Here is a 15950-nt window from a genome sequence, read left to right as displayed (position 1 = left end):
TAAGATGTTTTCTTACTGTCGAAGCCCATTTCCACCAATGTGAAAAAAAAGATCCTGTAAGTCAAAATAATGAGGAACTTTCTCAAAATAATGACTTAATATCTCAAAATAATCAGATACTATCTCAAAATAATGACTTAGTATCTTACATAATCAGATACTAGTAAGTCATAAGATAAGTCATAATTTTGAGATATTTTCAAATTATTTTGAGTTACTAAGTCATTATTTTGAGAAGGTTCCTCATTATTTTGAGATATTTTCTCATTATTTTGATGATTATTTTGAGTTACTAAGTTATTATTTTGAGAAAGATTCTCATTATATATTTTTTTTCATCACATTGGAAGTGGCTGTGGCTCGGGAGGTAGAGCGGTCGTCCACCAATTGGAAGATTGGTGGTTCGATTCCCGGGTCCTTCAGTCCACATGTCGATGTGTCCTCGTTGCTGTGCAATGTATGAATGGTTAGCTTCCTCCTGATGAGCAGGTTGGCACCCTGTGTGGTAGCTCCTGCCATCAGTGTGTGAATGGGTGAATGAAACATGTAGTGTAAAAGTGCTTTGAGCGTTCATAACGACTAGAAATGCACTATATAATTACAGTCCATTTACCAGAAATGGACTTCCATATGTTACAGAGTGTGTATGAAAACCATTTCCAAAATACTCATACATTCTGTCATTGTGTTGCTTATGGATGGAATTATTGGAAAATAGTGTATTACCCTTTTTTGCTGGGGACCCCTTGGAACTCCCTAAAGGAGCCCTGGGGGTCCCCGCACCCCACTTTGAGAATCATGGGCTAAAACTATAGGCCTACTTTCAAGGCCAGCTCTGACTACGTTAGTGCCCTAGGTGAGATTTTAGATTTGAGCCCACAAAAATGCAACAATAGCACTACAAATATGACGTCACGCGGACAATGAAGTACAACAATTGTACTTCCAGCCCAGACAAAGTCCTCCCAGTCCTCCAGACAAAAAGCCAAGTGTGGATCAAGGTGCCATTCAATTAGTGCTTGGCGGCATGGCCTGAAATAGCACATGAAGTTCGGTTTGACTTTTGAATGACGCATTAAGGAAGGAGCCTGACGATGTTATGACACAGAATTGAGTGAGATTTATTTAGTAACATCTGGTGACTGCAAATATACTCATATTCATTAAATTCTTCAGTATTTATTTACATCTAATCGTATGTGACAAATAAAATAATATGTGTGTGTGTGTGTTTGTGTGTGTGTGTGTGTGTGTGTGTGTGTGTCCGTGTTTATTTTATACTATTTCGATGCAACATATCTCCACATAATAAAATGTTACATTTTTTTCTGCTTGATGGGTATCACGCCATCAAGATATCTTATTGTTTCATGCCATCCTGATTCCAAGGGTCACGCTATCTGCAAAGCCAATCTAAGGACAAACTCATAAAGTATTTAGCAATCAAGTCATATCTTTTCACATCTCCAAAACAGAACCAGTTTTGCTTAATTGCTAGCTGTTAACTTAAAATTATATAACCCTGGTGATGTACATTAAAGACCAGGAAGTTATCATCCCAAGTGACACGCTGTCTTATGAATGTGCATCCAGTAAAGCACTAGTACAAAGTAGTCTGTTATCCTTATGATTTGCATAGTTCTGTCAATATTATCAATGATCTAATCCAGCATGAAAACACCTCTCTAAAAGCTCAAGAAATAAGACTTTAAACTAACTAGACCGTTCAGGGTATCATAAACGAACTGTTTGAGCTTTTACACACTAATGAGTTTTATTATGAACCAGAGATGTAGTTCATTTCCACAGTAAATCTCTTTGGTTACTATCATTGTGTCCACAAAGTCTTTCCTACTTCCTTGAACTGATGGAGCAGAACAAAGTGTACCTCCTGGATAATGTCATATTTTGGTCTTATCCTTTTAAAATGCTTAGGAGACATTTATGTGGTCAAAACACCTTTTTCTAAACTATTAAATATTTCTGTTCAATCAATGTCTATATCAATGTACCATTAATATTGATAAACAATGTGGTTTATTTTTGATATTCAGTTAAAAAAATGTTACTGTCTGGCTTAGTATTGTAAAAATACAGAAACCATGCAGACAGATTAGGTGGCAATTCATGCCATTCAAGTGTGAAAGCCACTTAACATCTCACTGACCTTCCATTGTGTATCAGTTTGGTCTGTTGCAAGATATAATGATATTTCTCCAATTTACAGGGGGGAAAATGCAGGTGAGACAGTCATGCACTGACAAACAGATAAGGAAGAGTCGTGAATAGTAATATTGTTGATTGTTATCCACATCAAGTGATAAGAGAAAGATATGAGTGAGAATAAAAGAGAGGGAGTGAAAAAGACAGCAGAACTGACAGCACTTCGTTTTGCATCAGAAACAGGGTTTCTTCTTCTTTTCCTGTCCCTTCCTGTGAACTATTTACCTTCTCCACACCCATTACAGATACAGTGTACTTTTACAGTCACTGAAAGAATACACTCATTCTTTCTCTGAGGCTAAGGGGGGGAAAAGAGGAGGACATTACACAAACCCCCTCAGTGTGGAGGACATTCAGTATCTCAGCACATCATGACTACATCTGCATTCTTGATTCTGGCAGCTCTTGTTGGATCCTGCGCTCAGTTTACAGGTAAAGTACAGCCCATGGATGAATTCACAACATTGTTTGGACAAAATGAATACAGTGAATAACTTATTGCAGTTAGAAACACTTATATGCAAGGTAAGGTGAGTTGGTAAATAAAAAGCCAGTCTGTTTAGATGAAGGTCATGGTTTTTTGGTCATGTTCACAGAACTGGCTGATGTTTACAACTAATTCAGCGCTTATAGTCCATTTGCAAAACTGGATGAAAGCAGGTTACAATCTCATTTACCCAGTACCTTTTTCTTTAGTTATGTATAATAGAGTTGAATGTAAGAAAAGTGCATATTGTCTCCATTAGTTTAGTATAAAATATCCACCTTACACAGAGGATGTTTGGTTGCCTATGGGGGAAAAACAGTTTATTGCAGTGCAGTTTATAACACAGCCATAACAGTTTCTGATGCCACGAGCAATAAGTAGAAGTAAATTCAGTTACTTCTTCATGAATCAGTATGTATGGTAAAGTAAACACAACACAGCAGCACAATTATTACAGGAAACATAAACCCATGGTAAACAGAAAATGTCTAGGGGAATGGGAATGGACAAAATGTTATTCTTACTTGTTAACATGTTAACTTTTCAAAATTTATTTTTTTAAGCTATTAAGAAAAACCTTTAAATCTCATGTTGCCTCTAAGTTAATTTGGGTGTTTTCTTATGTCACATGTAGACGCTGCCAACATTAATGTACAAAATGAACCATCAACAGAGAAAGCAGATGAGGTATTATACATCTGTTCTTACACTTGGGTGCTCATCAGTCAAATGATCAATCAATAATTTGCTCTGTATAAATGCAATGACAGTCTGAGGAATTGTTTTTCAATGTTACAGACAGAAAGCTACATGTCAATACTCTGCTCACCAGTATCTGACTCATTCTCCCCATCCTCCGCAGGTAGGCATTTTCTAGTGCACTATCCAGTCATATCAATAATCATATTAATCTATTTGCTAGTTTAAAATGACTATAGGCATAAGCATCCGTCTCTTCAATAGTCATATTACATGTAAAGAGTATTTAAAATATGTGTCAGATGTTGCATCATGATGTTTTTGACCACTTTTTCCTCTTCATCAGTTCATGCTCTCAGACCGGCTGATATCTCAGCTGTTTATGCCTTGGGGATGCCTCACTCACACAGGTAGAGAGTTCAGATGAAAAGCATAATAATAGTTCAGTGCACAAATTCAGTAATATAGAAATCACATACTATATGCAGCTAATATAATGAAACCCTCACTGTCTCTATAACAATGTGTCTGTGTTTATTTTCAGGGATGAAGCATCCAGAGTGGTCAGTCGAGTAGCTGGTAAGTCTAAACTTTTTCATCATTGAGTGTTACCAACATCAAGAAGAAACAAATATGTTTATATTACTCTAAAAACATAGTCAGTTTAAAATGCTCTAGATGGTAGTGTTGGTTTTGAACATAATTCTCACAATACTTCTAGTCTTGTAGATATTACATTTATTTCTCACTTTTGCAGGCATTATTTTGTATGACAAGGTAATTAAGGAAATCATGATTTTCCACCATGTTATCATACATTACATACATTTGAAAACAACAGTCTCATATTGTTCAAGTTAAATATTAGAATACAGTGATACGTTTCCAGCTAATTATTATCACTTTCAGTATGTAAAATTTTCACGATATGATTCGTTTTTAACTAGTGAACCATGGTATACACTTTTTCTGTCACTTATTAACTCTGAGTTAAATAAAGACAAAAACAGACACTTTTCTCACAATCAAGGAATCATCTGACAATGTGGTTAAAAGTATTTACAATTTGCAGTGAGTTCAGTACTTCAAGGTCAGAGTCAAGACCATTTCAGAGAAAATGTAAGATACAGTGCATACACTGAAGAGAAGTTGAGATTATCTCTCAGGATAAGACAGTTGGCTGTAAACACAGGTCGTTGACCTTCATTTCACATAAAACTAAGTATAACTGGCATCATGAGTTGACGCTCACATCAGCCCATCAGTCTTTTCACAACATCAATCACAACATGATTCAGCACTATTACTGAGATTTATTAAGATTAACAGGAGTCTCTATAATGTGTCTTGAACAGAGTTGCTGTCTATGTTTAACCCTGAAGTGATCAATGAACATGTGAATAAGCCCTCATTGCAGCCCAGGTAACCACACACACACACACGCACGCACGCACGAACGCACGCACGCACGCACGCACACACACACACACACACACACACACACAGCATTAACTTGATTATGATTGCTGAAGATACTGTATGTGATTTATTATTTGTGTTCCAGGAGCTTGTTGGAGGAAGCAGAGGAGCTGTCTCTATCCCTTTCACATCAGGTACACATTAACCTTCTCATAACAACGTTTTATGTCTTTTAAACACATTTGGTTGGTCCAGTATAATATGATTATAAAGAAATAAACAAAAGTGTTGCAATAACACTTTTACTGAAAGCACATTATTGACAATCAAAAAAACAGAAAAAAGAGCAAGAAGAGTTATTGTCACAGCACATACTCTTAACTGTTCATGCTCGTAACCTGTTCATTTTCACCCCTCAATGAGTGTTAGACTGACAGTGAAATCCTCCAACGAATGTCAGGAAGAACAAAGAGTTCTCTTTCATTTATGCTTATCTGAAACTGAAGCAGGGTGTTTCAGAGATTAGTATGATCAACTCACGACAACACAGTTATGGTCATTGTGGACTTTTCTGTGTGATGTTCTCCTTCACGTTCATGTGGGGTTTCTCTGGGTGCACTGCTTTTATGACACTGTCCAAAGACATAAAAGTTGAATTAGGTGCAACTAAAACTCACATTTCCCTCTCACTTTAGGTGTTAGTGAGAGTTTAATCAAACAGATGGTGGTGCTTCAATTCCCCAAGATCTTCAACAGGCTACATACAAATAGTTTGATATAATTAAACCTGAAGTGTTTGGGTATTTTTGCCAAAAATATATTTCCTACAAAAAACAGTCACAGTTTATTGTTTTTAAAATGCTCAGATCAAAAGATAAAACTAAAACTACATAAATAGGAGTATTTACAGTCAATCAACCCATTTTAGGCCACAGGACAGAAATCTGGTAAAAACAAAATATTCAAGGTCTACTTACTAGTTTTATTCTCAAGCATTTTCCCACACAGTGGATGGAGTTTGCTCAGTTTGCTTTTTGTTGTATCTTTGCAGGTCTCAGACTGGAAATTTGTGCTGCTGTTTGTACCAACAGATTTCACATGCACCTGTTCACCACATGTAAGATTCCTTGTTCCATAACTACATCTAAATATTGTTTGATCATGTTTGATGTTGCATGTGTTAGGATCTATAAAGGATGATAAGAGTGTAACCGTTTCTTTGTGCTTCAGGTTGCTGCAGATGTTAACGTTGTTGTGCAGGAAGTAGAAGCAGCTCTGCAAATATTGCAGAAATGGGTACAGTCCCCTTTTTTAAATATGTTTTTTAATAAGTTTGCAATGAACAAAAAAATGGGAAAAAATCTTATATGTTGGGTATACTTTACAGTTACATCACACCTTAGTTCACGTTGTGGTCTGGAGCACAATTCATCAACAGGACAAGTGAGTGTTTCATATTTAGCAAGTAAAAAGCAAGCAAAGTAGCTAGTATTATACACTATAAAAACTGACTTTTTATAGTTAAGCTTTCTTTTTATGCATTTTACATTGATGTATGTAGCCTGTAGTGTTCTAATCCTGTTATTTGTAAAGGGCATGTCGCAGTGATGTGCTTGCTTTTTTATTTTGTAGCTGGTGTGAGTGTATGAGAGATGAACGCATAAACCAGCGACTACATAAAGCAACTCTTCTAAAACAACTGCAGGTAATTTATATATAAATTACTGGTATGTGCATGCTTTTGGTTCATGCTCTTCTGAACCATATTTAGCCAGTTGCTTGACAGTTATTCATTGGTCTTGTTTTTAGGATTCTCTAAATCACATCTTGGAAAATCCAAAGTGGCAAAGTAACAGTGTGGACTTCACTGCCCTGCTGCAGGCTGTGCCAGTAATCACTGACCCCATTTTAGATTCTGTAAGTAAAACTACACCTGGATGCCAGTTATAATAAACAATAGTGTATATAATGTGTAACCAGAAAATCTCATCTTTGTAGGAGAACACATTGTCTGAGATAGACCAACTAGCTATTCAGCTATGGACAAACCTGGTAAGTTCATACCATGACTGACAGTCAAATCTGTAAATATACTGTATGTTACGCTGTGCGACAAAGCAGCACGTTTCAAACTCTCCATATTGATCTGTAAATTGTTCTGACACTGAAATGGACCTTGTGTGACAGCTATAAAATGAGCAAACAAGGGACAGTCTCAATGATCCCTTAAAGTAAAAGAAAGCTGATAATTGTAAACTTGTATTGCTCTGAAGAGAGATTAGATAAGAGATGTAAAGATTAACTTGATGAGATTATCTACAGGATGACTTCTTCCAGCTTTGTTCACGCCACAAGTATATGAAATAAATAGTGTAATCAGTGCTGTTTGACACTGTATGGTCCTTGACTGCACAGGATGGCACCACATTGCCAAAAATCCTAATCAATTGTGACGTTTTCCTTCCACAGCTTCAGCCATCAACAGATCAGATAGAGGTCAAGGACACCAGTATCATCAGTATTCCTTGCCCTACTCAGGTGAGGCATGACATCACATAACACAAGATTTTATCAAGTCATCCCTAAATGTCATAGCGCCATGTTTTACAGCCTTGAAAAATGTTTAGAAATGCTAGCAGCAATTGAGGACCCCCCCCCCCCAAAAAAAAAATCATTTAACCTATTCAAGATTTTAAATCCGATGCTGCAGTTAAAACTATGACATGAATTCCAGGAACGACCTTTCCTGCGGACACAGATAAATTCCCCCACCAGCAGAGAGGAGAAGGTTTACAGCGAAGCCTCTTCACTGACAGACCCGGTAAGATCTTTGACAGTTTCAAAACCATATTGAAGAGTAGAGTATACAGTTTAATTCATTAAAGAATGTTTTTCAGGTCATGGGTACCGACATTCTCTGCACAGACCGTAGTCCATCCCCTACGAGACCCACTTCAGGTAGTCTACAAAACTAATTCTGCTCACACATGTTGGGAAAATGTTTATATACCACACTTGAGCACATTATTTTCTCTCCTGTGTAGTTCATGAACTCAGACCTGCAGATATCAAGGTGGTTGCAGCAGTAGGCGACTCTCTGACAGTGAGTTTCTTGTACTTTTTGATTTCCAGTCAAATTCAAACAGTATATCAATCACTTTAAAAAACTGTACTCTTATAATTCTAATACATATCATTCATACACATTTAATTCAAATGGTAAACCACATTTTAATTTCAATACAAATGTGGCTACTACATTTTTTTTTCAATGTAGAGTACCAATCAAAAGTTTGGACATACTTTCTCATGCAATTGAATGGGGAGGTACTGTATGTCTAAACTTTTGACTGGTACGTACATTAACTCTGGCTCTAGTAAGTAAACAGTAATTTGTTTCTGAGTGGTCTCTCCCCATCTGATGTTTTTGATAGGCAGCCAATGGTGTGGGTGCAAAGACAGACAACCTTCTATTAGTGATTAATGAGTACCGAGGACTGTCATGGAGGTAAGTGTGGGGAAAATACTTCAAGAGGTCATGGTAATTCTGTGAGCTGCATTTACTATAAACCTAACAGGCTACGTCTGCAATTTTCAGCATTGGCGGTGATGAAAACATTACCACTGTGACCACTTTGCCAAGTAGGTGTATCTGTCTTATTTTAACAAAAAGTATAATAATGCTGCCAATTAAACCAATCCCATAAAATGTGTAATGGAGGTTTATCTTATCAAATCTAAGATGTTCATAATTTTCCAATTGTAGCAGTATGTTTGATAACATCTATGATTATGCTATCTTATCATGATCATAATAGACTTCACTGCCCTGCAGACATCTTTTAAAGTTAACTAACAACCTGACTCAAATAAATGCCTGTAGGATGTCTTTTATCGTAAATAATAAGATGCTTAATATTTAAAACATGTTTAAATTAAATTCACAAAATGCGTCAAGAGCTTTAAATTTTACAACAGAAATGTGTAAGAATATGACAAGAGGATTTTTGGGACAATGTATGATGTATGATGATACTATTTTTTCTGTATGTTAAAATAGAATTTAAAAATGTTTATATGATTTTTCTGAGATCATAATGAATCACTTAATCTAATACTGAAAGCAGAATGCACAAATTTTTTTCCGGATCTGTTTAAGCTCCATTTTAGATTTTCTAAGCTTCGTTGTGTTTGTGGTATGCAGACATCCTGAGGGAGTTTAACCCCTCTGTGACTGGCTTCTCAAAGGGAATAGGTAATGAGGCAACTCCTCAGGCCTTCCTCAACCAGGCTGTAGCAGGAGCTAAGAGTGGGTCAGTCATGTTGTCTATTTATTATCATTCATTACTTTTTATTCTTATTTATCTTTTCAATCAAATAGTCAATAAAACCCCAGCAAAACTTACAGATCACCGGAACAATGCATTTTCACTTCTTGGACCCTACTAATCAAAAATGTTTTTGTGTTTTCAGTGATATGGTGCAACAGGTGCGCATCCTGGTGGACAAAATGAAAAATGATTCGGTAAGGCAGCGGTAATTGAAAAAGCAGGCAGATGCTGTAAGCCTCCACAAAGCAACCTTTGTCTCGGTTTTATATTCACAAATTAAAACCACATTTCCTTCTTATCTGTTTACAGCGCATAGATTTCCATAATGACTGGAAAGTGATCACCATGTTTATTGGGGGCAATGACATATGTGACTTCTGCACAGACAGTGTGAGTATTCTTATCTACTTTATTAAGATTTTTCATATTTTTGTTATCTTCATCATGCTTGCACCTTTTTGTATGAAACAGCCTTACATTTTGATAGTATAAGATCTGATATCATCATTTTTTTTGTCTAAATGATTATTCCATACATACATTTGTCCAGGTTTGCTTTGTGTCATGTTCACTGGTGATATCCATGTATTCCACAGATTTTTTTCTCGCCCAAGAATGTGGTCGGGCGTATCCGCCAAGCTCTGGACATACTCCATCATGAAGTATGTTTTAAAAAAATGTCTTGCACCTTGTTCCACTTAAAGTACATATACATGCAACATAAGTGTATGTTCACCTTTTCATAGTTGTGTTTAAATTGCAAAAAATAATTCTGTTTTGTTCCCATCCAGGTGCCTCGAGCCATTGTCAATCTCGTTGAAATGTTAAATATTGTACCATTGCGTAAGCTGCACCAAGATAAAACTCTGGGCTGTCCCACCTGGTTTGTAAGGTTGGTGATGTTTGGTTCTATAATACAAAGAGTTGACCAAACAACTGATTGAGTCATTATTTAACAGTTTGGACGTTTATGTTTCAGTTTAATTTGCCCCTGCATACTGAAGCCTAAAGATGGATCCTCTGAACTCCAGACGGTTAATAACTTCAATAGAGCTTATCAGGTACAAGACTGAGAAATGCTAAGAAAAGAATCTTGATTTTTCCTTATTTCCATGTGCTTTCTGGATTTCTGGGTTTGTCTTAATTTGACTTTGAGGACTTAAAAGTACATCTAATACCTTTAGATAGGCTAGATAGAGCTACAACACTTCTCTTACACATGCTTTTTGTTTGTTTTCTTCCAGCATGCAATGAGAGAGCTAATTGACTCCGGCCGGTATGACACACACAACAACTTCACTGTGGTGCTGCAGCCCCTCTTCAGAGAAATTGTCCTTCCCATTGTAGAAGTAAGACCTGAAACAATGACAGATTCCTAATGGTGCTTTCATTCATTTCTTTTAATCCCTGACAATCCGTGTTTTTTACGTTTCTGCCTCTTTTCTATTTTTCTTAAAGGATGGAAAGCCTGATCGCTCTTTTTTTTCACCTGACTGTTTTCATCTCAGCCAGAAAGCTCACACTCTCATGGCCCGTGCTCTTTGGAACAACATGGTAGGTTTTATTATGTATTTTGGAACATGTGGTCATATATTTCTATATCTGTTCTAATAATCCAAAATATTTCACTGACCTTTAACTTTAACTTTTATTCTTGTAGTTAGAGCCAGTGGGCAACAAGACTTTTACTCAAGACTTCATGGCTGGAATTGATTTGAAATGCCCCTCAGAGGTAACAACATTTGCTTCACAGTTAAACACTTTACCAACTACTATACATTGTATGTTGTTGTTTTTATAATTTTTGTGTATTAAATATGTTTTTATAATTTCTTTATCAGACTATCCCATTCTTCAGAACTGCTATCAACAGCAACTACACCTTTCCAGGCCCTCCCCCCACCCCTGCCCCTGTTACTGTAGGTTATAGTTTCTGTCTTTCATATACAGCACAACTTAAGAATGGCCAGTGATTGGTATTTGTAAATGATGCCCAGTCATAGATTATAACTATAAATGCTTAAACATGTATGTCTTTATTCTTTAGAACTGGGGCAGTGACTTCTCCTGCGTTAACACAGCTCCATCCAACTCAGTACCCACTTCAGGTAAACATTCAAGGTGTTTTTTCAGGTATTTATTATGAGTAAACATAGAAGGGGTCAATGTCAAACATGCTCATGTTTTTTTTAGCTCACAGGTTACGACCAGCCGACATCAAAGTGGTGGCTGCTCTGGGAGACTCTCTAACCGTAAGTTTGTACAAAAGAATATTTGTGTGTTTATAGTTTCGATGTGTGTCTATGCATCATCACCAGTGTGTAGATAGATGATACAACAGCCCCCCCCCCCCCCCCCCCCCCCACTAGAACAAGTAATTAAGTCCTGAGGATTTGGACATTTGTAATTATTTGATAACACTGTTTAATAATGATTCAAACTGTTGTGATTGATCAAGAGTCAGTCAGAAGCTTACTAAATAGTATAACCATCTTTTTTCTGCACGTAGACTGGCTTTGGTGCTAAGGCGAAGAATTTGCTGCAACTAAGAACTGAGTACACAGGAGTGTCATGGTGGTGAGAAACTACACAAACTATACATACAAAAAATGCATATACATTGCATTTTATTTATTGGTTGTTTATTTGTTTGTTTCTCATTAACAGCATCGGAGGAGATAAAACTCTCGAGACTGCCACAACACTACCCAGTAAGTCACTCATGCCAGTTTCTATTTTTCAGCTTTCTTGATTTGTAATGCACATTGGCACCACTAGATGACAGAGTTTGACTGTAATAAAACCAGAACTTTGACCCTTTTTCCTTTGCTTTTTACTTTTTTACATCAGATATCCTTAGGAAGTTTAATCCTACAATCAGAGGAATGTCAAAGGGACAAGGAAATCGTCAGACTGGCTTCAACGTGGCTGTGTCAGGAGCTAAAATCTCGTGAGTTCTAATATTTGTTTGATTTGTTGTCATGTTGGTTCTGTGTTAAGGAGCCATGTTTTAAATACTTTATGCACTAATAAAAATCTCTCATTTTATACAGAGGAATCCCAGGGCAAGTCAGAAACCTGATTGATAAGATGAAAAAAGACTCTGTGAGTTAAATATTTGGTACTAAGTGAATCAAAACCATACACTGATATGATTTTGTTACTACAGATGATAATATTTTATGTAATGTGCAAGAAAAATTAGATGTGTGTTCCATCTATCGCACTGATTCTTTCTTTATCCCTATAATGAAAATAGGCAGTAGATTTTGAGAAGGACTGGAAGCTGGTGACCCTCTTCATTGGAGGCAATGACCTGTGTCAGTACTGTAATGACCGGGTGAGTTGATTTAAGAAGTCGTCATAAGAAATCTCCCCAGGATGAAGGGCATTTTAATGTCTTTCCCTCCTAAAAGACAGTTTCCTCTGATAGCACAGCAGTTAAACATCCCCTGGTGTTACATGATGCCCTGTGTAAAGCTGTCTCATGATATCACTCTCCAAATGGGACTAAGCACTGGAGCAGAATAATCAAGCTTTGTGGACAGCCCTCCCCTAATTGTTTTATTGTGTCAGAGTGAGATGAGAGCAGACATGGTTTCTTTTGAATGAGCACATTCTGTCACTTTACCCCTCCAACACAAAACAGCCCCCTCCCTCTACTATTCCAGCCTCTGTCTGCATTAAACAAGCACATGGGAGCACAGTGACAGGCATTGTTCTCTAAGAGGCATAAACAACACAGAAGTCAACCCAGACTCTCTTCATCCTGTCTCTGTCTCGTTCCCTCCTTTAGTTTTTCTTTCTCCTGTTTCATTCCGTTTTTTCTCTCCCTCTCCATTACTCTTCTTGCACTCCACCGACAGGGTAGTCTGTCTTTTAATATTTGTGCTTTGAATCAGAATATCAAAGCATAGCATCAATATAAGATGAGCTCTGAGACTGTGTTAGTTACAGCTTTGGGTTAGTTGTTGCTCATATGCTCATACATGTTGCATAATCTTGGCTCCTTCGGTTGATATGTGCTTTTTAGATACAATTTTGGCCAGTTTCCCTCAAATGTACCATAATCATCCTACTTTTTATTGGTCAAAATTATAATTATTAATTTATTGGTCAGTTAATGAAAAAAGATATGAGTCACCATGTACATGTGTTCCCTATGAAATAATAAAAAGCCTTGAACATTGTTTGTAATTTTAATGTTCTTTTGGTGTCAAATCTACAGGCGTCTTTGTCACCTCAGAACTACAGCCATCATTTAATGACAAGCTTGGATATATTGCACAAAGAGGTGAGATCATGTAGAGTAAGCAGTAAATACCATACAGAATACACACTCAAGAGATGCTTCACTAAAGATGTGCAGTTTTCTCTCCCAGATTAATTTTGTTCATTTCTTCCCTTTCCTGACTAACAGTTGTACTTGCTTTCTAGGTTCCCAGGACAATTGTCAGTGTCTTGGAAATCCTGGAAATTGAAGGCCTCCGCAGGATCAAAAGGGATAGTCTTGGGTGCAGTGTCTTACAAAAGTATGTACATTGATCCACTTGTGGCAAATCAATTCCACATAAACCACTGAGTCCTTAGAAAGAGCATTTTTCAAGCATTTTTTGTCAATAGCACTTCTCTTTATATTGATCCTATATCTAGTCAATCCAGCAAAGATATACATTATAATTTGGTATTTACTAAAGGACCACATTATCTCTGAATTAATAACTAATCCTCTCATTCTGTAATATGCAATGCAAATAAGCATGTAAAGCAAACAAGTTGTTACATTTTGTCCTCAGGTTCGTCTGCCCATGCTTCTTGTTATCAGGAGAAAATTCTCAAGAGTTGGCTGAAGTTAAAAGGATCAATCGGGAAATACAGGTTAGGAAGACCAAAATATATGCTTCCTAAGTGTTACTATTTCAAAGAATAGTCAACCATGCTGATAAGCCAGGATTGTTAGATAACCTCTGATAACATGATCATTTGTGGTATTTCTTTCAGATTGAGACGGAAAAATTGGTGTACGGAGGCCGGTATGATGACAGAGAGGACTTTGCTGTGGTCGTGCAGCCCTTTTTTCAAAACACCGTTGTTCCTGTGAATGCTGTAAGCCTTCCATGAACTCCCCACCCTCCGATGTACTCCATATACAAACATTTAGCTTGATGAGAGAAACAAGCCCTTCCCATTAGAGCACACAATTCCCACAAACACTGATGTCTATACCCCGATGAAGATTCTGTCAGCTGAAACAGATTGGTTTATCTATGATTCATTAAAATATTTTATTTTTTTAAAACTTATAATCAGAGTGCCTTGGAAGTTTTTTCAAATACCAACTAATACCATAGACCTTCACGATAATTAAGCTGAATAGTCATTGCTTTTTAATCTTATTTGATTGACCTGACCACCTGATTTTTACTTCAACAGTACCAACATTATTGGACCTTTGCAATACCTACTATTTTTCTTCACTGATGTGATATTATTTCTTCTCTAGGATGGCACACCTGATGACACCTACTTCTCTAGGGACTGTTTCCACTTCAGTGAACGGGGACATGCTGAAATGGCTGTAGCTATATGGAATAACATGGTGAGTTTGACAAGGCGAAAAGAAAAAAGCTAAGCTTGTTTGACAGAGGAAGGGTTTCAGAACAAGTCTGATTTAATGACTACATCTCACTGCAGTTTGGTCATGAACTGGCTGAGCAAAGATGTGTTTCTGTTTTTATCTCTAGTTGGAGCCAGTGGGCAAAAAGCAGACTTACAACCATTTCACAAATGTCAGACATAACATCAAGTGTCCCACTGAGGTAAGAAAGCTTTCTGACAAGCACTTCTCGCATACTATTGCTGATCCAGATGTGAATTATCTGCGCAACTACATAAACGTTTCAATAAAATTGTTCAAAGCCTCCCTACTTGTGCGTTCCAGGAGCATCCTTACATCTTCACAAGGATGAACAGCTTGCCCAGTCTGACCACCACCACCACCAAAGCACCCACCACCACAACCACAACCACCACACTGCAGAACACAGCCCAGCCGCTCACCCCTGATTGCTCAGACGGTGTGCCAGTATGGCTTGCTGCCGTGCTGGCTGTCACGGGTCTTTTGATTGGTTGGGGTGTCACCTGGCTCCTTCTCTCCTACAGAGCCAAGAGAAGCAAGAAGGGGATGACGGCTGAAGTGGAGATGAAGGGCACTGTGTTTTAAAGTGCCACTTACTGCTCTTCTGCACTGGACTATTTAAGGAAGAATTTGCAAACCACAACTACAAAACAACATTCCAACATTTATATTGACTGTAGGATACAAAGCGTATTGTTTGTGGTAATGGCAGTTGCACTCTCAGACACATTTTTCAAATCAAGTCATGATAAGATAGGCATGTCTGCTTCGTCTAGACAACTTTTGTCTTGTCTTTGAACCATAAAGAATATTTATGGATTGCAGTGGTCGAAAAAGTTCCTATTTATTCCTTAAGTGAAGCAATAAATAAGACAATTAAATTATATTTCGTTACAAATCCTGCATTCAAACTCAAATTCAAATTCAAAGTATTGAGCACTCCTTGTGAAGAATTACTCCCTTTACATTTAAAATTTGAATACATCTGACAGGTTTATATGTATTTAAATTTTGTAGCTGGTCTAACAAACTTGAACTGCCCCATATTCCCCATAACTACATGTAACAATCACTAGTTATCAATCACAAAAGTGACTGCATATTAACTTATTACTGTTGTATTTTATTGAAATGAAAAACTATTAGAAATCAG

The 15950-nt window shown here is 37.1% G+C and overlaps 1 protein-coding gene across 1 annotated transcript; it reads left to right on the top strand.

Annotated features, from left to right (window-relative positions):
- Positions 1-2594: 2594 nt before the first annotated feature.
- Positions 2595-15382, top strand: LOC134001190 (phospholipase B1, membrane-associated-like). Its single transcript, XM_062440758.1, has 41 exons — positions 2595-2655; positions 3756-3819; positions 3954-3988; positions 4765-4831; positions 4974-5022; positions 5880-5945; positions 6059-6124; positions 6216-6271; positions 6461-6533; positions 6638-6745; positions 6827-6880; positions 7298-7366; positions 7563-7649; positions 7726-7786; positions 7873-7931; positions 8263-8336; positions 8427-8470; positions 9033-9141; positions 9302-9353; positions 9469-9549; positions 9756-9821; positions 9951-10051; positions 10139-10220; positions 10404-10508; positions 10618-10713; positions 10820-10891; positions 11001-11078; positions 11207-11267; positions 11353-11411; positions 11669-11736; positions 11827-11870; positions 12010-12109; positions 12213-12264; positions 12419-12499; positions 13388-13453; positions 13597-13691; positions 13956-14037; positions 14161-14265; positions 14663-14758; positions 14904-14978; positions 15101-15382. The coding sequence occupies exons 1-41, from the start codon at positions 2595-2597 to the stop codon at positions 15380-15382; spliced, it is 3201 nt and encodes a 1066-aa protein (XP_062296742.1).
- Positions 15383-15950: the final 568 nt, after the last annotated feature.

This window comes from Scomber scombrus, chromosome 19 (genome assembly GCF_963691925.1).
Source record: "Scomber scombrus chromosome 19, fScoSco1.1, whole genome shotgun sequence".
Lineage (NCBI taxonomy): Eukaryota > Metazoa > Chordata > Actinopteri > Scombriformes > Scombridae > Scomber > Scomber scombrus.
Note: the sequence above shows the minus strand (reverse complement) of the source record. Positions and strands in the feature narration are given on the sequence as shown.